We start from the raw sequence: 25,879 nt of genomic DNA on the forward strand, positions 1-25,879 counted from the left end.
TTCTGCAATACCGACCCTGTTATCTGCGTTTCTTTTTGCGAGCAAACGGAGCTCACCAGCAACTACCCTTTGCTGTTCAGGATTACCATTTGCAAGTTTTTGTAACAATGCATCAATGGCAGCCCGGTCACAGTCTGAACCACCAGCCCTTGACCTTTTGTTCCGGCTGAAGGAAACTGAAAATTGTATAATCACAACACAAATAATACAAGGTATAAATAGGATGAGACATGCGCATAAACAGGAAGTAGTTACAACAACTAAAGACCTATTCTACAAGAGTAAGGGCAACTAATGCAACAGAAGATGCAGTCAGTCTACAACTCCACATGTTGTAAATCATCCTTAATATGCCCCGCAAGATGGAGGATCTATCGAAGACGCCAATATTTGTCCGAAAAGACCAAAAAAAGACCACGACTATGGGGCTTCGTCAGCAAATCAGTAACCTGCTCAAAAGACCGTACATGAGCAACCCATAAAGAACCAGCAACCACACGCTCCCGAACGAAGAAACAGTCTAACGCCAAATGTTTCATACGGGAATGAAAACTGGGTTTCTACAAACATAAGTTGCACTAAGATTATCAGTAATCAAAAGTGGGGGGGAACGCAATGGAATACCAAGTTCACGTAGCAAATTTTGAACCCAAGTGACTTCAGCGGCAGCATTGGCTAAGGCTCGAAACTCAGCCTCAGTAGAAGACCGAGACACTGAACGATGCTTGGTGGACTTCCAGGAAACAACATTGGAACCAAAGTAAAGGAGTAGTCGACCTGCCATTGTCATGAATTCACACCCCCCCCCCCCCCACCCCACCCAATCCGAATCTGAATAAGCAGACAAAGTAAAAGGAACACCTCGACGTAAGAAAATACCAAGATGTATAGTACCTTTCAGATAACGGAAAACTCGGTTAACAACTTGCCAATAGAGTTCAGTTGGAACATGCATAAATTGAGACAAACGATTCACTACAAAGGCAATATCTAGGCGAGTGATACCCAAATATTGCAAACAACCAATCGCACGACGATATAACTGTGCATCAACCTGTGGACTATCACCAAGTTTGAGAATTGTTGAAGAACATAACGGAGTAGCAACCTCCAGGGCCGTTCCAATAAAAACGGAGGTCTTGTGGGACATCGTAATTTGGGCCCCTTTTCAACTATTTCATATATATAAATAATAAATAGTTGTTCAATTGTATAAATATGTTGCACTACACCAAAGGATCGAATTCCATACTTTGCCACAACTATTTGCAATATCACCATAATCAGTGGTCTAGGCGGCTGGCCGACTAGGCCACCTAAGCGCGGACAAAACCGCCTAGTCGGCTAATTAGCTACTGTTTCATTCTTTTTTAAATGGGTTATTTCACTCAAAGTGACACATCGTTTTGAGCAAAAAACCCTAAATTGTTCAAACTCTATATGTTTTTTTTTAAGTTAATATTTAATATTTTAGCATTAAATATTAAATAGTTTATAATTATCAAGTCTTAAAAAATTAAAAAATTTTAAACAAATTTTTTAAAAATAAAATAAAAAATATACGGACGCCTAGGTACCGATTAATCGCCGCCTAGGCGCTAGACTCCCCGCGAGCACTCAAGGAGTGCCTAGCGATTTTTTCAACCTTGTATATAAATATACAATTATTTATTTATTATTATTTTTTACAATTGTGCTCCCAAATTTGGGGTCCAATTGAAAAACAAAATTATATATATATATATATATATATATATATATATATATATATATATATATATATATATATATACACACACACACACATGTATACTATACAACAGGCAGTGCTACTTGCTGTATAGTATGTGTATATATAATTTTATTTTATTTTTTTTACAATTGGGCCCCCAAATAAAATTATATATATACATACTATATAGCAACCAGCACTGCCTGCTGTATAGTATATATATATATATATATATATATATATATATATATATATATATATATATATATATATTTATTTATTTATTTACTTATTTATTTATTTATAATTGGACTCCCAAATTGTGGGGGCCCTGTGCAAGGACCCTAACCAAACATGTGAAACTGCTCTAAAAGATCAACAATATATTGACTCTGTGATAAGAATAGACCAGAAGATGAGGAAATATCTTCAACACCAAGAAAGTGATGAAAAATGCCAAGGTCCTTAAGCGAAAATTCGGTAGCCAAACGATGTATGAATACATCCAAAAATGTAGAGTCAATATTGGTCAGAACGATGTCATCAACGTAAACCAAAAAATAAATTATTATTTGTCCTGATCGAATCACAAATAAGGAGTTGTTTGCCACAGACCTGCAAAAACCAAAATCTAACAGAAACTGAGACTGTGCCAAATATCATGCCAAGGGAGCCTGTTTAAGGCTATAAATAGCCTTCCGCAATCGGCAGACATGATGCATTTGGAATCAACAAACTCAAAAGGTTGCTCCATATAAACATTTTCACTTATTGTAAAACGACTGTTTCGAAATTATCAAGTAGTTTCCCTTATTATGATCATACAAGTGTTCAAAAAAAAATTGAGAGCTGTGATGCTACTTAAGCATATATGGTTACTGTGCTAATTGCAATACTTATTAGTGTTAATTACCATCCTTAATGATTTAGTATTAAGTTGTAAAGCCATTTTCGAAACAGAATACATATATATAAGTACAAAACCAAGAGTAATAGTCAACACAAGACTCAACACTCTCAACAACAACACGTCTGGAAGCAGTAGACAGACCCAGACGTGAATAACAGAGGAAAATACAAGAAGAAGAGATTAAGCCAAATAGAGACCGAAGGCCCTTCAACGAAGATTAAGCAACAAAGTCCTTCATTCTTTGGCCCCCGTTTGATTGGATAGTTGAGCTTTTGTGTGTCTCCTTGTTGTTACGTATGTCTAGAGCGATGTCTTAAGTATTCATGTAGGTGCCACTAAGGAAAGCGTTTTGATATCTAATTGTCTTAGATTCCAACCCAGTGATAAAGCAATAGTTAGAATTATCTGAATAGTAACTGGTTTAACCACAAGGCTAAACGTCTCAAAGTAATTTCGTCCGGGCTCCTGCAAAAAACCTTTAGCAACAAAGCGAGCTTTAAACCGATCAACAATACCATCTGCCTTTCGCTTAACCCGGAACACCCACTTGCAGGACATGGGTACACGACCATTCCGCGGTACCAATTCCCATGTTCCATTTTGCATTAGAGCCTGATACTCTGCACACATAGCTTCTTTCCAACGAACATCTGACAAGGCTTGACGAACAGTTCGTGGTTCCACAAATAGAGGCAAGGGATGAGAGGTAGTGACATTAACCAACTTATCATTGTAATATCGAGGATTGCGGAGTCGTGTCTCTGTGGCCATGAAGAAACAACCATCGGTGGATCCGGACGCGACTCAGAAGTGGTGGGGGTAGGTTGTTGAGCAGAAGTGGTGGAGGTTGGCTGTTGAGCAAAGGTGGCTGAGGATGTCAAATATGATTTGTTATAAGTGTTGAGACTGTCAAATATGAGTTGAGATCATCACGGGTGTAGCAATGATCTTTATGATCTGATTATAAATGTCATATGTTGGTCTATGAGCACGACTTGGAATACTTGAATCTTTAAAGTGGGTGTGTCAGTGTATGCATAAGTGTGTTTTCATAAATATCTATACTTCCCTATTTTCATATAATCAAAACCTACATTTAGCATACTTATAAATACATATCTATTTTAGAAACTTACCTCTATATGATTATTTCCTTTCCAACTTACAAATACATGGTTATACTTATCTACAGTGGCGGACCCAGGAATCTTCTTCAGTGGGGGCGAAAAATTAAACCTAATGAGATATATTTTTTAAAAATGAATTGAAACACTTAGAGACCGAGTCATAAATATTGTTGACTAGAGATAAAAAATCAAAATATATAAAGACAAAAAAATATTTAAAACAAAATATAAAACATAATTAATTACATAAAATAGTTTGAATGAAAAACACATTATAAATCACTCATCTCACTATTAATATTAAAAAAAAAAAAAAAAAAAAAAAAAAAAAAGAGAAGAAGTCTCAATGATACAAATAAAAAAATTCAATTAGAATTCTTATTATTAATATTAAAAAATGTCAAGAACAAAAGTTCACTCGTCTCACTATTAATATTAAAAAATGACAAAAAAGAAGCCAAACCAAATAAAATGAAAACAAAAAAGAAGCCAAAAATACAAGCTGTAGGGTTCGAACTCTAGCCATCTGCACAATTATTATACAATACAGCTTGTAGGGTTCAAACTCTAGCCATCTGCACAATTATTATACAATACAGGGGCTTTTAATTGCCATCTAAGCAAAACTAACTATTGGTTAAATCTTAGTATATATAATATATATAGTATATATATGTGGTGGGTGAGTGGGGGCAGCTGCCCCCACTGCCCCCACACTAGGTCCGCCACTGCTTATCTATCTATCTTTTCTTAAATAAAACTTATATTTCAATCACATATCCCCTCCCTTATTTTAGAAAACTATATTTATAACCTATTTCAAAACATGTGCATTATGCATGGAGTCTATTTTGAAAAGCAAGATTTTCAAACACTTATACTATCCCTATTTTCAAAGTGTGGGGAAAATGTATATTTTTGGAGGACCCAATTGTACTATGGTCCCTTCGGAAGAAATGATGAAAAGAAATTTGATGGAAAATATCCTGGATTTATGTATCAAAGTAGCCTGGTAGAAAACATCCTGGGTTTAGTTTTAGGGCTTGAGCTATTACTCGCTGGGTTTGGAATCCCAGTTAGGGGGTGTGCTAGCGGTCTTGATTCCAAACATGTGATTTCCTCCAGTAGCGAGCTACTGTTCCCGGATAGGTTCATTTATACATTGTGAAATTCCTACCTCCCAACTTTATGACGACACAGATGAGATTGATGAAGTTTCCTCCAGTATTACTATAAAAGAAATATTATTTTCTTGGGGTGAGAGTTGTGATACAAATGATATATTTGGGAAACTATCTTTATCATGATACTTCATTTACTTATGATTACGATTGAAATGCGGTTATTACTTAACCTTACTGGTTTACTTATCATGGTGGTATAAAATTAATATTTTATACTTATTTCCTTATACTATCATTTATAAACTACCCCTATTAACTCATTCTCTTTGATTTGCATTTGAGCACTTATATATACTTGGTGGATATTTGATAACTGTTCAAGCATAAGCGTTATATATATATATATATATATATATATATATATATATATATATATATATATATATATATATATATATATATATATATATATATATATATATATATATATATATATATATATATATATAGGGCTGAGTGGTTTATACTTAACATTTATGCTAACGGGTTGTTTTCGTGTGCTTTTGATAACCCTTTTTAGGAATGGATTGTTGAATGCTGAGCGCGCATAGAAGGAGTTAGATAGTATAGTAGTATTTTTTAGGAATAAGGGTCAAATAGGCCACTGAACTGCACACCAAACTACAATTAGGCCATCGAACTCAAAAAAGATGCAATTAGGTCCTTGAACTACATAAATTTATGCAATTAGGTCTAAAATGACCTGTTTACCTGCTATGTAGGTTGGGAATTTTAAAAATAATTTTAAACAAAAAATTAAATAATTAAAAAAAAAAAAAAAAAAAAAAAAAAAAAAAAAAAAAAACAGAACGGCTGGAGACGAAATCGTCTCCGACCGTCCTTCGTCTCCATGGCAGGAGACGAAGAACTTCGTCTCCAGCCATGGAGACGATCTTCGTCTCCTGCCATGGAGACGAAGGCCTTCGTCTCCAGGCGTCTCCGACCGTTCTGTTTTTTTTTTTTAAATAATTTTTAAAATCCGCAACCTTCACGTCAGCAGAGTAGTAGGTAAACAGGTCATTTTAGACCTAATTGCATCAATTTGTGTAGTTCAAGGATTCAATTGTTGTTTTTTTGAGTTTGATGGCCTAATTGCAACTTGGTGTACAGTTCAGTGGCCTGTTTGACCCTTATTCCTATTTTTTATTCTAGCTCCTAGTATTTAGTTACTCTATACCTTACCGTCGCATGATGATTAGACCAATGTAGGTTTTTGGATACCTCTCTTGGGTTTGTTTGGTGTGTGGACACCCAGGTATGTGAACCCTTACTTATGGATTGTGAGTTGTCTTTGGAGGTTTAGTCGGGTAGTCATCCTTGTATAGGTGACTACGGTGACAGTAGCATCCCCTTAAATATTTAGTTGGTTAACTCTTATGTTATAATCCTATATCATTGCCTTTATTTCTATTTCTAAGTATATGAATCATACTAGGCTCGCATGTTAAAATTTGGCGGTGTTATAGGTAATTATACTTAAGGTGATTAATAATAATTAAACAAAATGAAGGAAAATATTTACAAATCTCGATTATGAAATCTTCCTAAAGGAGTTTTGGATATGTTCCTTAAGGGGGTGTTTGGTTGGATGTAATTTGGGTGTAATTGAATTACAATTCTGTGGAAGGTCCAATTACGCCGTTTGGTTGGAGGGAATTGCAATTCCACCGAATTGCAATTCCCTCCAAATGTTGAATTGCAATTCATACCTCCCCCCTATGAATTGCAATTCGGTGTTTTGATGGGAGAAGAAAATGTAGTGTGAAGACCATTTTACCCTCCAATATTATTTTGTCTTATTAGCTTTACTTCCTTCTTTCCTTGTTTCTTCTTCCCCATTCATCATCCTTTCCTTTCTTTTTTCTTTTCCCTTCCTTATTCTTTCGGCTATTCTGTTTCTTCCCATTCTTTTTTCTTTCCTTTTTGTTTTCCTTTCGTCATCTTCCTTATTCTTTCCCCTTTCTTTTTTCTTTCCTTTCGTCCTCTTCCTTATTATTTCACCTTTCTACATATTATTATTATTATTATTATTATTATTATTATTATTATTATTATTATTATTATTATTATTACATAAGGGCGTTTCAGTCATTATATTACTTATTCCCTTTCAATTTCATGCCTTATTCCTGCGTACCAAACACTATAATTTGAATTCCTACTTTATTCCCACCTGCATACCAAACAGTGTAATTCGAATTCCTACTTTATTCCCACCTTATTCTTTTCCCACCGAATTACAATTCATTTTCACCCTAATTCCTTCCTTCCAACCAAACAACCTGTAAGTTGTAGAAATCTACTTTCTAAATTTGAAAAGGGAAATTCGAATGAAATTTGGTAAAGATTTCTCGAATATTCCTCCGAATATCCCAGCCTCGACTGCATGCACGGCCTAGTCGGGCCACCTTACTATCGCCACTACCTGACTGCTTGAACCTGACTAGGTACCCATCACTTACCATTCCAGAACCCTGTTTGTGCCTATGTTTTTTCATAATAATAAGGCTATGTTAAGGAATTTCCTCCCTTGACCAACAATAGCAAAGAAGGAAGCCAGCATACTCCAAAATTTCCTTTCTCCACTCAACTTTTTTTTTTTTTCACAATTTCTAAGAATAATTTTAAAATAAGAAGTATAGTCCAAAGATTTAGTTTTAGAATGATAACAATCGACAAAGATTTCGGGATTTATGCAGATAAATACACCATGAAAAGAATCGATCAACTTTCGGCGCCATTCTTGACTAATTTTAGCCTAGCCTCTCTCTTTCGCTCTGTGTTGTCATCAACTTCTCGTACCATCATTATTGTCTCCATACACATTAGTCAACACACCCATACCAAAAGGTCCAAAACGCACGAATTGACGGGTTATGTTTGTCGAAATGATTTTTTTTTTTTTTGAGGAATGTTTGTCGAAATGATAATATTACATACATAGATTACAATTTTTAATTAAATTTTACAATATTTTATATGTAGTGGGTGCGAGATTCTCTCATCATACAAATAAATAAATATATATATATATATATATATATATATATATATATATATAAATAAAAGGAAGGGTTCAGGTGCGGGTATAGCTTCCCGTGCGGTTAGATATGAGCCGTTGATCAAATTTAGATCAACGGCTCAAATCAATGAAAATTAAAAAAAAAAAAAAAAAACGCGTGTTTGGAAGGAAGAAGCATAAGCTAAAAATGACGCACCTTAAGTAATAGAGACACGCACCTTAAGTGATAGAGACACGCACCTTAAGTGTTAGATCTTAAGCACAAACTCACGCACATTAAGTACAAAACCTACCCACATTAAACACAATCTAACGCACATTAAGCACAAAATGTACTCACTTTAAATATTAACTCACAGGCTTTAAGTTTCAACAACTACTGACATTAAGTACAAACTCACGCACATTAAGTAAAAAACTCACGCACATTAAGCACAACTTCACGCACCTTAAGCACAAAACCCACGCACTTTAATTATTAACTCATAGACTTTAAGTTTTAACAACTACTCACATTAAGCACAACCCCACACACATTAAGCACAAACCTCACGCACCTTACGCACAAACCCCACGCATCTTATATATAAAACTCACGCATATTAATCACAGATCCGCTCAGCTTAATTTTGATCTAGATGCAAAAATTACAAAATTACCACCGTATTTTTTTATTTAAATTTTGATAATCTGGACGTTAATTTAAGCGAGATAAATAACCCAAATTAAACCGTGTATATATATATATATATATATATATATATATATATATATATATATATATATATATAGTACTGACTACCATATATGTATTGACACATATATTATCATTCTAAATGAATTATCACAAGATTAAACCTGGTCTTAATTCTTTAAGCTAAAAAAGATACTGAAGACTTAACACATGTAACGTATTTGTGAAGCATGTTGTCATATTATTAAGTAAAATATCTTTTAAAATAATTTCATCTATGTAACATTTTTTTATGGTTAACATATAATGTTATCATTCAATGTGACATTACCACACTGATTTCGGTACTTGTAGGCTTGTAGCAACTAGCCAACTATCATTTCTATACTAATAAATGTCACAATAACATTTCTTAAGGGGATATTAAATACTTCTTAAATTATTTTTCGCTTGTGGACATAAATTCATAAAATGGATTCCAAAGAGCCTTCTAAATACTTTTAAAAAAATATTTATGAATCCAAATAGGGAAAGAAAACAATTTGATTATGTTTGGTAAACCTAGCTGAAAAAGTAGTTGAAAGCTTAACATGAGGTGAAAGTTGAAAAGCTATAAGTTAGGAGCTGAAAACTGAAGAGCTGTTAATCTAGCTGTTATACTTGAAAGTGTTTGGTAAAATTAGCCTTTTGATAAGCTCATAAATGTAAAAAAAAAAAAAAAACAAAAAAAAAAACAAAAAATAAAAAAAAACAAAAAAACAAAAAAACAAAAAAACAAAAAAACAAAAAAACAAAAAAACAAAAAACAAAAAACAAAAAACAAAAACAAAAACAAAAACAAAAAAAAATGACATCTTCATAAAATTTAAATTAGTTTCTTTCCATATTAAATTTTAACATTTTATCTTCAAAAAAAAAATTTAACATTTTGAAATAAAATTATTAGCATAATCAAGATCTAGCATCCCATAATGAAGTAGCAATATTGTTGCGAATCTCCTTCATCTCATAATAATAATAATAATAATAATAATAATAATAATAATAATAATAATAATAATAATAATAATAATAATAATAATAATAATTGCGGTGAAAGTTGCAAGGAGAAGAGAAAATGATTTTAATTGGGAAGGGTAAAAGATCTCATTTCTTTAAAATAATAAGGACAAAAATAGGAAAAAAAAAAGTTAGGAAGCTACTAACTTATTTTGAAACGCGTTTCAAAATAAGCTTTTATTTAAGTTAGGAGTTTATTTTGAAAATATTACCAAACAAAGCTTATAACTTCTTAGTAGTTTAAAATAAGCTATAACCTCCTAAATAAACTCTGCCAAATAGAATTTCTATCAAACCAAAATTTAAAAGGAAAAAATATTTAACACTTATTAACGAATGCACTTAGTATTATTTTCATGATGAAAAGATTTTTTTTTTTTATAAAGTCATCACTAAAATGTCCATTCAACCTTTTGTTTTACAGAGCGATTACAACAACATAAGATCCATCCAAATTACAAATGCCCATGACCAACTTAACCTCTCTTTGCTTTTCTAATTATCAAAAGATGAAATTAACAACATAGCTAATTAATTGTCACACTTTAAGTATAAGTAGTACCTTGTTTGTATTTGCGAAACAGGTCCTCAGTTTTGGCATTCCTAAAAGCACAGCACCCAATAACATAAACCCAAACCAACCCCACAAGTGTAATCAACAAAATGATATCTGCCCTTCTCCATTCCTTCTTGAGATTTGCCAGTAAACCTGCTTTGCAAGAATCACAAGAGTAGCAAAGCTTTGTTTGGTCATTGTTCCAGTTTAGGCAGTCCATGTCTGCTGTCATGTCTATTGGGCTTATCCAATATGTTGGGTTAACATATGTGTACCCACATTTTGTTGGTGGTTTACAACATCCTGACTGCAATTCATTCAAAACATAATAAAAGATGGTTAATTAAGACTGAAGAATAACTTAGGATTGGTAGGTAACCCAGCCAAGATGGCTAAGGATCGGATATATATAAATTTATAATCATAAGATTATGAGTTCGAATCTTAGTCTTTTTGGTTTGAGCCGGTCAGTTATGGGCAACTCAGACTGATTTACCTTCTTGTACGTAGTCATTTGTTGGTTAGGATCTCAAGGCTAGTATTAGTCTTTTTTGTTTGAGTCCGTCAACTGTGGATATATAACCTAAACTGGTTTACCTAGCTCCTTGTAGTTATTTGCGGGTTAAGATCACAAGGCGAGATTTGTCTAATGTACATAGTCAGATATTGGCCGTGGGTTTCTTTCGTCAAGAATAACTTGGATTGGGGTATAACAAAAGGATGATTATTAAATTAATCACATGATTAAGGAATCTGGTTCTCTGCTTCTCTGCAATGCTATGACAGATATTTGGTTGATGTGAGAATCAATGCAAGTATTATTTGGGCGTGTGAAAGCAAGGAATAAATGTAGGTTAACATGCAATTTCCACTTTCTTCTGTCGTAGCCTTTGAAAAAGTTATCTGCAACACTATTCAAGTGTTTACTTTAAGTGTTCACTCCATCTGTCCCTCATTCCCAAAACTTTTTTTTAAGGAAAATAAATTTTTAAAGGTTGAATATTTATCTCAAATATTGTCGATTGAACTAGTGAGCTAAATCCGTGGAGCAAAAACATAAAGTATTATAATGTGTAATAACTAATAAGTGATATTCATGTTTCCAAAGAAAAAAAGTGATATTCATAATTAAAACAATATATAAGCCACCATATGTTCAACAATAATGTCTTATCAATTGTAAATTATAGAAGGGTAGAGTATAAGATTATTGACCCTATTTGATAAATGGCTGATAGTTGTTAGTTGATTGTGTTAATTAGAGAGTATAACTAGTTGATAATATTAGTTGATTGTAGAAATGTGCTTGGTAAATTAGCTGTTAGTTGATAGCTGTTTGGTATAATTTCTTTTCTCAAAAAGCTAATTAAAAAAGTTGTTTTGGGCAACTTTTTGAATTTTAGCATTTTGAAGTTACAAAAAGCTAATTAACCAAACACTTATATTAATTTTTTAACCAAGTCAAACAATTAATAGTGGTTAAATAAGCCAAAATTAGCTGATAAGCTAACTATTTTACCAAACAGGGCCAATATGTTTTAGGCAAATTATTCTCTGGACCATAACAAACAAAAAAAAATTTACTTTTTTAATATATTAAAAATACATTATTCGTGTATAGAAATAATATAATTTCAATACTCAAATAATGTACTTTTCTTGAATACAATATACAGTTTTAATATATTAAAAGTACATTATTTGTATATTGAATGTACATTATTTGAAAGTATGGTTCACACAGTTGTGTGGACCATAATAATTGTCAATTTTTTTTTTTTAAGGAAAGTCAATTTATTACCTATAGAGATTTTTTTTTTTTATCATTAATTATTGTGTCTAGGAAAGTTGTTGACAATATAGAGCCTATATAATTGTGTCCACAAATTTACGAAATTGTAGATACAAATTAAATTAAATTAAATTAGTAGATGCTGATATATTTCAATTAATTCATAAAAAAAAAAAAAGTTCATTCACAAGTAACCGGTCAACATAAAAAAATTGTAAAATTGTGTCAATAACTTTTTTACATAAAAATTGTTTAAAATTGTGTCAATAAGTAAAAAACTTAAATATAAAATTTTATTAATGCCATAGTGAATCATTAATTTGTTCTCACATTATTATTGTACCGGCAAAACTTTCTATTCTCAACAAGACTCTGCCATCTTTTGGGGAACAATAATCTAAAGCATATGCACTCACTTCGGATTAGTTTTTATTTAGGTATTAAGTGATAATAACGTAATAACTGCATCAGTGCACAACTGCACAATCTATTACATGAATATACATCTAATTACTTCAAGGTCTCTACTGTCATCCAGCATGGTTAGAGTAGGTATTCATTGCTGGAAATTATGAAATTTCTGATTACCTGAATGTGATCTTATATCAAATCGAAAGTAAAAAGTGGTCGGAAATAACAACAAAGGTTTTTCCGGATACCAAAAGTGGTCGGAACTCGACTTGATTTAAGATCATTTTCAGGTAATCGAAAATTCCATAATTTCCAGCAGTGATTGCACATTTATATAGTAGATTATTTGCACTCGTGCAGTAGTTCACATGTTCTCATCTAAGACATGATTTTCATATAAACGCAAGCCTATATGTATATAAAGAAAGAAAGAAAGAAAAATACCTCCATAGGACTGAGATGTGCATTGAAGAAATCTAGAGCACCGGTATAAGTCTGGTTCAAGTGAGCACACATCGGAGAGGAACTAAGGCAACTCTTGATCCTATCCCACTTATAGGAGCTTCGAACCCTCCGGCGAAGCCAGCCGGAGTAGTCATCAAGATGGTATTCCAAGTACGCCCGGCTCGGCTCCGGGTGGCCGGAGCCTCTAATGGTGACCATATACACGAAAACCACCAAACACGCCAGCAATATTATGAGCACAAGCATTGCTACGAGGTAGAATATAAGGAGCCATGGGATCCTCCAAAACCCTCCTATAAACCCCGCCAAGGCCACAATTAATGTGAGAACTCCCAAGATGATGACCGGCCATTGGAGAATCTTGACGCAGGAGTTGTCTGGCAAGGTCGCCAGCCAAACGCCGGCGCCTATAATGGGGATGGAGAGGAGAATGGCCACAAAGTTTATGCAACCTATGACATTGTTACTTAGTGCCATTTTTGTTTTGTTAATGAGCTAAGCTAAGGGCTCTCAAGATTGGTTTAATGGGTTCTTCTTGTGAATGGTCTTGAGAGGAGAAAATGGTAGGGGGATCGGAAATGTAAAGCAGATCAGAATAGGAGAGAAGAAAGGTGGACAAGATGGATGTTATCCAACCTAGGTTGCTTCCACCTTTTTTCACCTTATATCTTATTTTAGGCCCTAGTTACTTAATTAGTCTCGTTTATTATTGGGAAATGGTAATTTATGCCCCTCACAAATATGTTAATTATTAATGTCACTTCTGCATTGTTAGTGGTGTAAATGTTACCAATCATTTTTAAAACATGACATATATTGCCCCTTCCCTAATAGGAAGAAGGATAAACATTGTTGTCGGCGGAAGGAGAACAAATGAAGAAAGAAATTTGAGGAGAAAAAATGTGGTCTTCGAACAAGGAAAACGGCCGGTAACCACATCTGCACCACTAATAATTTAGAAGAGAGACAATATATGTCACGTTTTGAAAATTGATGAGCAACATTTATACCACTAACAATTCAGGGGTAACATTGATAATTGACGTATTTGTGAGGGAGATAAATTACAATTTTCCCTTTATTAATTGTTTATAACAAACTATATGGGATTTTCTAGGCTAATAATAATATTGGCTATAAATAAAAGCTATCTTTTAGCTTTCCGTTTGTAATTTATTTGGCTCCGATATAGACCAATTATAAATGTCATCATGATCCCTCAATTTTAAACGGTATAAATGTAATCCCTAAGTTGTAAAAATGTGGTCACACATTGTTCTCATAAAATCAAATGAGAACATGATACTCTTGTAAAAAGTGAGGACTCATCTTAGTTGCGAAGTTCATAAATGGTTGAGTTTTCATTAAAAGAAAAAAAAAAAAAGATCAGATCAATTTTATAATTATTACAAACTTTCAAGTTTAAATATTTATAAATTAAAATGAACCTCACACTTATTTTCTTGCAATCCTCAACTATTGATCAACCTAGATAAATGGATCAGATCGATCCTCACTTTTTACATAAGGAACTGTTCTCATTTATATGCTAATAGTTTAATATTCTATAATACCAAATACCACAAGAATCAAAAGGACAAAACAATTCAAAATAAAACTCCAAAATACTAATAAACAAGGAAATGTTATTCTAAGTTTCTAACTTAAGTTTCACTAACATCCTCATAAAAAAATACAGATTTTAAATCATGTTCATCAAATGTTAAGTTGGCAAACCGAAGAATGCCAACATCTTCAATGTTTGCAAACTCATCCCCTCCAACATCTCACATTTTTTACTTATCATCATGATATTCATTTGTATTTCATAACAAAGATGATGGTTATTATGTACAAAAACCAAGTTTTTAGCATGCTTTAGAGTTAATTTATTCCTTCTCCCAAAAGGTTAATTCTCAATTCCAATAGCCTTCAGACCCGACCCAACAAAGCATTTGGAATAATGTAAATCACGGAGACTCAATGACTCAAACAGAGTCAAATGACGGTGCACACAAGGAATCTGCACAGAGAATCTACCACAGTCACCCACCAATATAATTCAATTAATTAGAGAATTTAACATTGGATCCGGAAGATAGAGTTACTATTTTGGAGGAGCTAGCGAGTGGTGACTTTGAAGGGGGTTTTTTGATGCCCAATCACATTCATACTACTTTTTGAAAAGGGAACACAGTAAGGTTGTAAAGAGAAGAAAAGTAAAACTAATAGAAAGAAGAAATTCGTTTTGTAGTGTTGCTTGCCGGCCTCTCTCCCTCGATATATGAACCAGCAGCAGTGCGACTGAAGTTTGAAATACCCAGCAAAAGTTCATATTTTTTTAATCAAATTGAGGGAAACCCCAAAGAAAAGAATTTGGCTGGTTAAGGGTTACAAGAGAACTATCAATCCACTTTAAGTTTCAACAGTGTTGAATTAAAAAAAAGTTCTACTGTACAAACTCTCAAATTCTACTCCCTTGTTTGTACTTCTTGACATGGCAAACAAGAATTGGTTAATTTTCATCATGTAAGTCCACAAAGAAGTGTCTACATTTAAAACACATGAAAAGGAATAAAAATTGGAAGTATAAAATGTGAGTACACTAAGTATTTTCCATAAAAAAAAACTCTCAAATACATCTGCAACTCTTTTGTTCTCTACAAGCATGCATCATCTAAATTTATCATTTCTCCCTTGCACAACTCATATAAGTTCATCAACAGACCTCAAGAAACATCGGAGACCTTTATTCATTTGATTACCATCCATTCATGACTCACTCTCAAGTTTTAACCATGGCAAATTATACCATTACATGATAAATCTTGATCTAAAATAAAATTCAGATTATGCGTTACAGTTAACATATTATGTGTCTGTAAATAAATTGAAAATATATAATATGTTAATTACTGATACATATGTTAATTGAGGGTAGATAATATGCAATTAACATATTATATGTCTATAGTTAACATATTATGTGCATGTAGTTAACAAATTATGTGTCTTCAATTTCTTTATAGACACATAATTTATTAATTGAATGCACATAAAATGTTAACTACTGATACATAACTTTTTAATTAGGGTACACAATGCAAGGTGAATTATGAGTGTACCCATGGTATAACAATCGTTTAACCATTACACAATGATGCAATCCTTATATCATGGACCAGGGTTTACACTGCTCTATGGACCTTGGTTCATGTGCATGTGTTTGTGTTGTGACTCACTACTGGAAATTTTGAAATTTCCGACCACCTGAAAATGATCTTAAATTAAGTTGATATCAAAAAGTCCAAAAAGTGGTCGGAAATAGCAACAAAGGTTTTTCCGGATACCAAAAGTGGTCGGAACAAGACTTTCAACTTGATTTAAGATCACTTTCAGGTGGTCGGAAATTTCAGAATTTCCAGTAGTGACTTTTTGTGTCTTGTGTTATAAAAGTCTGTAACTAGAGTATGAATTTTGTACCAAGAACAAATTAGTAATTGTGTCTTATAAATATTATGAATTTTTGTGTTTTGTGTTTTGTGTTTTGAAATTCTATGCCTATGAACACAAATTATGTATCTAAATCGGATTTAAAAAATAACTAAATATATAACATGTGTATGTGTCTTGTGTTATGATTTTTTGTGTGTTGTGTTATGAAATTATGTACCTTATGAGTATGAATTTTGTACCTCGTCTTTTCAATGCAGTTGGGTCCATAATGATATGCTATGTGTCTTGTGTTGTAATTTTTTGTGTTTTATTTTAGGAAATTCTATACCTTATGAGTATGAATTATGTATCTTGTTATTTCAATTCAGGGTCCATAATGCTATGTGGACCATGATCTATGATATAAATTGCCACAATGATGGGCAAATTATTGTGTAAACCATGGTCTATACTGTGCTTTGTGGACCATAACAAAAACGTATATTTTTAATATACAAAAAATACATCATTCATGTACTGAATGTATATCATACAAAATAATGTACTTTTAGTACTGAAATGATGTACTTTTTCTGAATAAAATTTTTAATATACTAAAAATATATTATTTTTGTAATGAATGTACATTATTTGATAATATGCTCATTGTATCGACACTGATGAGTGATGACCTTCAGCCTAAACCAACTGTAATCCTCTTATCTAATCTAAAAACATAATAAGTGTCAATACAAGTTATGTCCTTGATTTTTGTCCCTTTTTTATATGCTAATAAATATATACATTTTGCTTTAATTGTTGTACATTCATTTGCATTGGACAAAATCACCCTTACACCATTATAACACCGTTAGTTTTTAATATATCTACCAATCTTACCATACACCTACATCTATCATATCTTTTTCCTATTTTTAATTATCATTTTATTAAAATTATCATATAACAATTAATTTAATTATAAATTATATTTTAATTAAATATTTATATGAATGTTAAATTATATATGTGTATCATATATATATATATATATATATATATATATATATATATATATATATATATATATATAATATGTATGTATATTATTTGTGTATCCATATCAATATATCATATATGTGAGTGTTAGCTTAGTATTATTTGTAAATTATTATTATATAAAAATATAATTTATTTATTTATTTTTTGTTTTAATCACTATATTATTCAAAAGTATCATCACTTTAAGAAATTGCAAAACATAATTTTAACTATTTTTTAAATTTTGTTACTTAGAAATATTTTAATATTAGGCATAAATTTTCGCGCATCGCACGTACAATATGCTAGTCTTAATATATAGCCCAAAGTCCAATCTCAATTATGCTACATGAACCAATATTGCAAATAAAGCATTGCAGCCAATTTCCAAAAATACTATAGTCTTGTGAGTCGTGAAGTAAAGCACCAGACCCAGCCCAATCACCAGCAATTATATTGTGGACCGCGGTCCACAAAATTTTGTGGACTATGGTCCAAAAACGACGTTGTTTCTTTAAGTAAAGAAACGGCAGCTATTAAAGCTTGACGAAGCGCATATTTTTTGTGTGTTAATTACCAAATAAAACTATAGTGTATTTAAACTGACATTGCCTCATGTATTGTTTTTATATTATCAAATGAAACTACAATTGAATTGAAATGAAATTGTAGTTATGTTGAAATGAAACTGCAATGTATACAAACTGAACCTGAATAACAAGTCCACATATTTGAGTGTATATTGTCCAGCGAAACTGTAGTTATATCAAAATGATATTGTAATTGTGTTGAAATGAAACTGCAGTGTATATAAAATGAAGCTGAATAACATTTCACATATTTTGAGTGTATATTGTGCAATGAAACTGTAGTTATATCAAAATGATAATGTAGTTGTGTTGTAATGAAGCTATAGTGTATATAAAATAAAACTAAATAACAGTTTCACATATTTGAGTGTATAATATCGAATGAAACTGTACTTATATCGAAATGAAACTGTAGTTGTGTTGAAATGAAACTGCAGTGTATACAAAATGAAACTGAATATGTTATAAAATCAAAGTTACTTTTTGCGGACGGCATGAAACAGCGCGGAAACATGTGCCGTTTCTTTTCATTAAAAGAAATGACGTCGTTTTGATGCCTGGACCACAATACATTATGGACCACTGTCCACAGTATAATTTGCCACATTTATCTTGAAGCATGGGTCTATATTTAGTTTTACCTATCAATGCAAAGATCTTTTTTTTTTTTTTTTTTTTTTTTTTTTTTTTTTGGGTATACCAGGGTTTCCATCGTTGGACAACTAATCCCCTCGCTAAATTATATGCACCTCTTTTGGGTATGACAACTGGCATGAAGATTTAAATGCAAAGGTCTACTACTCTACTTTTTTTTTTTTTTTTTTTTTTGAATTTACCAAATTTTTTTTCACAGTTATGAAATTGCCAAATTGTAAATCCTAAACATTAACTCATAATTTTGAGTACTCATTTTTTTTTTAATTGTACTCGGTAGAAAATTGGTAGATATAATAGCTTAGATCTACTAAATCTCAATACTTATGACAAATTTTTTTTTTTTTTTAAAAAAACATGTAAATAAGTTCTCTAGTTTTTTTTTTTTTTTAGTACTAAAAAAGTTCTCTAATTATTTATATAAACTATACATATCTACTATATATATATATATATATATATATATATATATATATATATATATATATATATATATATATATATATATATATATATATAAGAGGAAAATATAATTATGTTTTCTTAGAATCCATGATTTTATTGACCGACAAAAAACTTACTTTCCTCATGCATACCATTTCACACAACAACTCTCTCAATCTCTTTGCAGATTTTAATTTTAAGTCTATCCTTATATTGAGTGAAAAGAAAAGTGGGTATTTACTACTTAGCCTTCTAATTTCACTTTGCTTTTACAAAAAACAAAAAAACAAAAAAAAAAAAAAAAAAAAAAAACAAAACAAAACAAAAAAAATCAACAAATTAAGAGACTATTAATGGTAGCTTTAGAGAAGTTGGAGGACTTGTATTGTGACAAACTTGTAAGTTTGAGAATCAAAGTTGGTAGTGCCTCAAACTCAGCGAACCTTTAGTGGAATTTGGACTATTAGTGATAGCTTTAAAGAAGTTGGATAACTAATTATGATAGGCTTGTAAATTGAGGACCAAAGTAGGTAATGTCTGAAATTCGGAGGACCTTTAGAAGACGTTTGGTAGTTAGGAAAGTTCAAACTTTCCTTGAAATTTAAAAGGTGGAAAAATTATTCTCACGTTTGGTGCAATCTTTGATTTAGGAAAGTTCAGGTCAATGTGAATCACATTTCATGCATGATATCAATGAAAGTAAATCCACTCGTATGGGCAGCTCAACTGGTCATAGAGGTGAAACTTTGGAAGAATACCCAGGGATTTAGTCTCACCAGCCATAGTGTGGGAGCAACCTCTCAAAGTGAGGGCGGTTCCTTGTGCGCAGTGAGCACGGAGGAGGGATCGAGTCTCACCAGCCATAGTGTGGGAGCAACCTCTCAAAGTGAGGGCGGTTCCTTGTGCGCAGTGAGCACGGAGGTTCATGTTCAGTTGAGTTACCATGATTTAAGATTATTTTTGTATTTATCTTTTTTTTTTAGTAACGTATTTATCTTTTTTGACATCAAGTTAAATGTCTTTTATAAATAGTTCTTCCGTCTCATTTTACATGTCTTACTTTCATTTTTAGTTTGTTCCAAAATGTTGTCCTTTCTCTAAAAGTGAACATCACCATCATTCAACTTTTTTCAATTTACCCTTATGAGTTTTGCATTTTTTTTAATTAATTAATTTATTTTTTATTTTTATTTTCAAAAGTCAGAAAAGTGAGGGTATAATTGAAAAACACGTAGCATTTATTTTAGTTTCTTAAAAAGCTGCAAACAACAAATACAACAACCAATTCGAAACAGAGGGAGTATAAGAAATTTATCTCTCCACCATTACTCATTGTTTATCAAAGAAACTTACATTCAGGTATTTAATTAAAAGTATTTCGTAATATAATTTACAAGTAACTTGATTAACTTGTTATGTTTTTAAAAATTTTTTGTATATAACAATGATATATTAGAGATTATATTATTGAGGAAGTTCAAACGAATCAAACATGTTAATTAATTTTCTAAGTAATTTAATTGTTATGTTTCTAGGTAAAATTAAACATGTTAATTAATTTTTGAGTTAATACCCAAAATGATCCTCGACTATAATGATTTTTCTCAATTTCGTCCTAAACGATTTTAGTGACCTAATGTAGTCCCAGACTTTTGTGTGTTTTGCTCAATTTAGTCCCGACTTTTGTGTTTTTGCTCAATTTAGTCATCCGTTTGATGTTCCGTCCATTTAGTATTAAATAGATAGATAATTCAGTAATTTCAATATTAGCTTCTCTTTACTCATAGACCTGCGAAATCTCTCTTTTTTACGAATTATTCCCAGAATTACTCCTAAACCTTCTAATATAAAATTTGATTTGCAGGTCTGGGAGTAATTCTACGAGTAATTCGTAAAAGCAAAAAGGATTTCGCACTTCGCAGGGTTGAGAGTAAAGAGATGACTCTCTTTCTGTCTGGAGGGAATCATTTGTTGTCAAGCATATCATGCCTCAACTGGATAAATTCAATATTGAGATTACTGAATTGTCCCTTTATTTAACACCAATTTGACAGAATAACAAACGGAGGACTAAATTGAGCAAAAACACAAAAGTTTGGGACTACATTAAGTTACCGAAGTCGTTTAGGACGAAATTAAGAAAAACCACTATAATCAAGGACCATTTTGGATATTAACTCATTAATTTTTCAAGCAAAGTTATTTTCATCAAACATATTCCTTTGAAAAAATATTCAAAAAAAAAAATGTTAGAGAAGAGAAATGACGGCCATGACCCTGATATATCATTTGAAACTTCATCTTCTTGGATGAGTTCGCTAGGATTGGCGTAGGCAACAGCAATGGCTGCAATTGAGGGAGCATTCTCCATCGTCTCATCTTCCTACCCTTCTTCTACTTCTCCCAAATTCCAATCTTTTTCTAAACCTCTTAGGCTGCAAATTTCCCCCAATTACCCCACTCTTTCCCTTAAATCCCTTATGCGCTCCCTCCCTTCCCTCGCCTCAACAAAACTCAAAACCTCTCATATACTACGCTGCTCCACCGTTGAAGAACAGGCAGTCGTTGCAGTAGAAACAGAGCAAGAGAAAACCCCAAAACCCAATCTGAGAAGAAAGCTTTTTGTGCTCAATTTGCCTTGGTCTCTCGCCGTCTCCGATGTCAAGGAACTCTTTGGCCAGTGTGGAACTGTTGAGGATGTTGAGGTCTTCTCATCTTTCTCTATGTATATAAACTTGTTTGTGTGTTTAGGTACATATGCCCATACAGTTGTTTGTGTTGCCAAGTTTGAAACTTTATCTATTACCCCGTATTCTTTAGTAAATCTTTAACTTGGGTTTTCCTCAAAATGTTTTTGTTTTAATGCATTGGTCAGTTTATAAAAACGAAAGAAGGGCAGAACAGAGGCTTTGCATTTGTGACAATGGCTTCTGGGGAGGAGGCTGAGGCTGCAATTCAGAAATTCAACTCTTATGTATGTGTTTTATTAATGGTTTTGGCTATCAATTTATTCATTTTTATGTTTATGCCAATCTTCCATAGCTGGTGCAAATGGATATCTATGAGTTGAAATAATTATGGTGTGTGATGGTGTTAACTTTAAATAAGAGTTAGGTATATCTATAGGGTTGTGTCTGTTTATGAATATTACTTACAGTTATGTGTTTGAATATATACATGTACTATAGTACTAATATTTCAGTGTTATATACATTTTCTATTCCTTGATTCTTCATCATTGCTTCTGCCTAACTGGCGGGTGGTGTTATTCTCCACCCGTCAGGCCATTCCATCTTCCAAATTCAACAAGACCAACGCAGAATGGCTTATAATCAAATATGAGCTTTAGAATACTAGAGAATGAATATATTGTCGTAGAATATAGAGAATATTGTATGTTAGAACACGAGGATAAGGCTTAAGTAGGCATGGAAATCAGTTTCCTAACCATGCTTAAGAAAGCCATAAGCTCTTTTCATATGCCTATCCAAACATCATAAAAAATTCATTGTTAGTACTTACAGTAGTAGATTATAGATAAACTGAAAATAAGCTCATCCACTATCCACACTGGGTGTTATTCTGTGTATTCTTTTGTTTGCGTATTAATGTCTTGCTGTTTATAAAATTTGTTTTCTTCGTGCTTCTTGGTTACCATATTTTAACTCATTTAACTTTCTGTTTATCAATTTTGTGATGTGTGGTTCAGGAGTTATCGGGAAGGACTATCAGGGTGGAGTACTCAAAGAAATTCAAGAAACCGATCAGATCTCCTCCCCCTCCTCCCCCTAGAGATGGGCGTTATAAACTTTATGTATCTAACCTCGCATGGAAAGCAAGGTCTACTCATCTGAGGGAGTTGTTCTCGGCCAACTTCAATCCAATTTCGGCTAGGGTTGTGTTTGAAAATGCTTCAGGAAAATCAGCTGGGTATGGTTTTGTCGCATTTGGGACAAAAGAAGAAGCGGAGGCTGCAATTTCTTCTATTGATGGAACGGTATTACATTGATGTTCCCACTTCTCTTCATATCTGATTATTCGCTCGTTTCTTGAATAACTTTATCTTATTGAAATCTTTCTTTTGCATTATGCTATTTCATTAATTTGTTAATTGTACTTGATTGGCATTTATGTCGAAATTAGAATTTCAAAAATGTGTAGCTCCTTTTATGCATGCATTTACACGTGCAAGCACAAATACTCTCATAGATACACATTGAGAACATGTGTTAGATGTGAACATTATCATTAAAGCTTGTTAACAATTCATAGGATGGCCGTATGGGAATGTTTTAGTACATGTCTCAATGTTTATGTGAAAATGCTGTGATATTTCTTGTGAACAGTACTTTATACAGAGTACTATGTTTATATTTCAATACATATTACATGAACCAAAATACATAATGCCACGCTATTTGATCATTTCCTATTTTCTTATATACCATGTGAACATATATATATATATATATATATATATATATATATATATATATATATTGTGAACATGATTTTTGGCAGACTGAACATTAGTTATTGTCTGCAATGTGAGGATTTATTCAATACAAATATAATGATTCCATAACTATTTTAATCCTTTTTATTACGGCATCCTATGAGGAACTTAGGATTTGCTTTGTGTTAAGAATCCCACTCCCACTTTGAAAATATAAGAGAGAACATATGGGTTTATAAAGTCATAGGTTAGACTAGTTAATTGATTGGATTCAACCTAGTGTGGTTTGGCTCATGTGCATTATAGCCCAGTTGAGTGACCTTGGCCAAATCTTAGATTATAACATGGTATCAGAGCTAGTTCGGAGTTAGACTAGCTAACACTCCCGCCATTTGTCTTAGTGTGGTTTGGCAAGTTTTCTTCACTCCCGCCATTTGTTCTCTATTATCTCCCTGCTAATATCTGGTAGATTTAGTTTCGTGGAAATTTCTCTGATGTATGCTGATATGCTCGTTACTAGTGGAAGTACAAGTATAGATTTTCGTCTAACTAATGAAGGCTTGTTTCTTCTACCATTTCCAATGCAGGAATTGTTGGGCAGACCAATTCGCTTAAAAATGAGTGAAAAGAATGATGATCCGGAAGAAGAAGAAACAGCTGATGAACAACCTGAAGAATCATAGGTGAGCAGATTAAACTATTTGTCCTACATATATGCTACGTATATGTACGTTTTGACAAATACATTGTAGAAAATACAATTTCTTCCTTAATTATCTTCATGTTTATTAACAATATCCGAGTGGGTTTTGACATTGTACTATATATGTATTGGTTTATACAGAATTGGCCTCAATTTCTGTTGCATTTTTTAGTCTTATATACCAAGATAGCATAACTCCAGATGAATAATAATAATAATAATCTTCTGCCTTTCTGGGATGTTTACATAGTGTTTGGGTGCCTTCGTTTTTTTTTTTTTTTTTTTTTTTTTTTTTTCCTTTTTTATTTTGGAAAGAAAAAGAGATTTATTAAAACAAGTTTAAGAGGTACAGAGTCTAATGCATGTTATTACCAGCTCTTGTCTGATGCTAAGAGACATCAAGTGATACAAAGCACGACAAAGAAGTTATTTTTGTATAAATGGGAGAAGGAAAAGAAGTAATTGGAAGAGTTATTTGGCCACAAATGTTAGAAATGGAAGCTTCGAATATGATTAAGTAGCATTTCATATTTGTTAAAAGGTCAGGATGTTGAGCATATAATATAACATAAACATAAATGTGCAATCCAACTATCAGTTTAGACTTTTAGTTGAGATGAAGCACATGCTTCAATTTGGTATTAAAGCCATACCAAAGGTCATGGGTTCAAATTTTCACGCCACCCGAGAGCAACTTGCTTTGTGGTTCTGTCCATGGAATTTTGCGAGGTAGAAAAGACTTTTGAAGCTTTTAGTTTGGTGTTTGGCAGTTTTAGGAAAAATGAACATGTTGTTCATGGAGTATAGGGAAGAGTATAGGCTGATCAGAAGGCATGGGGTGATGGGATAAAATGTGTCTAAGCAAACTGTTAACTGTTTCAGCTTCTCTGTTTAAATAGTATCTGCAAAACACTCAAAACTTTTTAGTAAAACAAATTAATTCAAGAGTATTTGCAGAAATACCTGGACTTCCTTAATTTGTGGAGGATGGATTACAAACACCTAAAGCAGATCTCAAAGTATTCAAATCTTGTAGTATTCGTAAAGATGTCAACTAATTGTGATGCAGTGAGAACATATTCTAGTTGAATCTCTTTCAGTTTTCGAATGAAATGGTGTCTAACAGGATCATTGTTCCTGGAAAAGGGAAAATGTAAAAAATTTGGCCCATGCAGGTCTCGAACCTGCGACCTTCGCGTTATTAGCACGACGCTCTAACCAACTGAGCTAATAGGCCACACATTAAAATTAATTTCAAATAATCTTATCATTGTTCAAAAAAAAAGGGAAAATGTAAAAATTTGGCCCATGCAAGTCTCAAACCTGTGACCTTCGCGTTATTAGCACAACACTCTAACCAACTGAGCTAATAGGCCATATGTTAAAATTAATTTCAAATAATCTTATATTGCCCCTATTTGGTAAATGGCAATTAGCTATTAGTTGATTGGGTTAATTAGCGGGTATAACTAGTTGATAACATTAGCTAATTGTAGAAAAGGTGTTTGGTAAATTAGTTGTTAGCTGATAGTTGTTTGGTATAGTTTTTTTTCTCAAAAAACTAATTGAAAAAAATTACTTTGAGCAGCTTTTTGAATTTTGTA

The 25,879-nt window shown here is 32.4% G+C and overlaps 3 protein-coding genes and 2 non-coding genes across 5 annotated transcripts; 1 reads left to right on the forward strand and 4 right to left on the reverse strand.

Annotated features, from left to right (window-relative positions):
* Nucleotides 1-2,963: 2,963 nt before the first annotated feature.
* Nucleotides 2,964-3,413, reverse strand: LOC109185285 (uncharacterized mitochondrial protein AtMg00820-like). Its single transcript, XM_019335264.1, has one exon. The coding sequence runs from the start codon at nucleotides 3,411-3,413 to the stop codon at nucleotides 2,964-2,966; it is 450 nt and encodes a 149-aa protein (XP_019190809.1).
* A 6,663-nt stretch (nucleotides 3,414-10,076) lies between these two features.
* Nucleotides 10,077-13,617, reverse strand: LOC109185180 (protein TORNADO 2-like). The gene is made up of 2 exons (XM_019335162.1): nucleotides 12,932-13,617; nucleotides 10,077-10,591 (listed from the first exon to the last, which is right to left on the reverse strand). The coding sequence occupies exons 1-2, from the start codon at nucleotides 13,427-13,429 to the stop codon at nucleotides 10,274-10,276; spliced, it is 816 nt and encodes a 271-aa protein (XP_019190707.1). The 5' UTR covers nucleotides 13,430-13,617; the 3' UTR covers nucleotides 10,077-10,273.
* Nucleotides 13,618-21,413: 7,796 nt separating this feature from the next.
* Nucleotides 21,414-24,454, forward strand: LOC109185152 (29 kDa ribonucleoprotein A, chloroplastic). The gene is made up of 4 exons (XM_019335130.1): nucleotides 21,414-21,821; nucleotides 21,992-22,090; nucleotides 22,826-23,113; nucleotides 24,160-24,454. The coding sequence occupies exons 1-4, from the start codon at nucleotides 21,459-21,461 to the stop codon at nucleotides 24,253-24,255; spliced, it is 846 nt and encodes a 281-aa protein (XP_019190675.1). The 5' UTR covers nucleotides 21,414-21,458; the 3' UTR covers nucleotides 24,256-24,454.
* Nucleotides 24,455-25,438: 984 nt separating this feature from the next.
* TRNAI-AAU lies at nucleotides 25,439-25,512 on the reverse strand. The gene has a single exon. It is a non-coding gene; the product is annotated as a tRNA-Ile (tRNA).
* Nucleotides 25,513-25,577: 65 nt separating this feature from the next.
* On the reverse strand, nucleotides 25,578-25,651 carry TRNAI-AAU. Its single transcript has one exon. It is a non-coding gene; the product is annotated as a tRNA-Ile (tRNA).
* Between the last annotated feature and the right edge of the window lie 228 nt (nucleotides 25,652-25,879).

The sequence above is a fragment of the Ipomoea nil genome, unplaced genomic scaffold, assembly GCF_001879475.1.
Source record: "Ipomoea nil cultivar Tokyo-kokei standard unplaced genomic scaffold, Asagao_1.1 scaffold1317, whole genome shotgun sequence".
Taxonomy (NCBI): Eukaryota; Viridiplantae; Streptophyta; class Magnoliopsida; order Solanales; family Convolvulaceae; genus Ipomoea; species Ipomoea nil.

What these genes read in the sequence shown, in the direction of transcription:
- LOC109185285 (XM_019335264.1), bottom strand. Translation starts at nt 3,413, where the DNA reads ATGGCCACAGAGACACGACTCCGCAATCCTCGATATTACAATGATAAG.
- LOC109185180 (XM_019335162.1), bottom strand. Translation starts at nt 13,429, where the DNA reads ATGGCACTAAGTAACAATGTCATAGGTTGCATAAACTTTGTGGCCATT. An exon ending in CACATCTCAGTCCTATGGAG is followed by an intron (nt 10,592 to 12,931) that starts GTATTTTTCTTT and finishes AATGAATTGCAG; the next exon opens with TCAGGATGTTGTAAACCACC.
- LOC109185152 (XM_019335130.1), top strand. Translation starts at nt 21,459, where the DNA reads ATGGCTGCAATTGAGGGAGCATTCTCCATCGTCTCATCTTCCTACCCT. An exon ending in GAACTGTTGAGGATGTTGAG is followed by an intron (nt 21,822 to 21,991) that starts GTCTTCTCATCT and finishes TGCATTGGTCAG; the next exon opens with TTTATAAAAACGAAAGAAGG. An exon ending in TTCAGAAATTCAACTCTTAT is followed by an intron (nt 22,091 to 22,825) that starts GTATGTGTTTTA and finishes TGTGTGGTTCAG; the next exon opens with GAGTTATCGGGAAGGACTAT.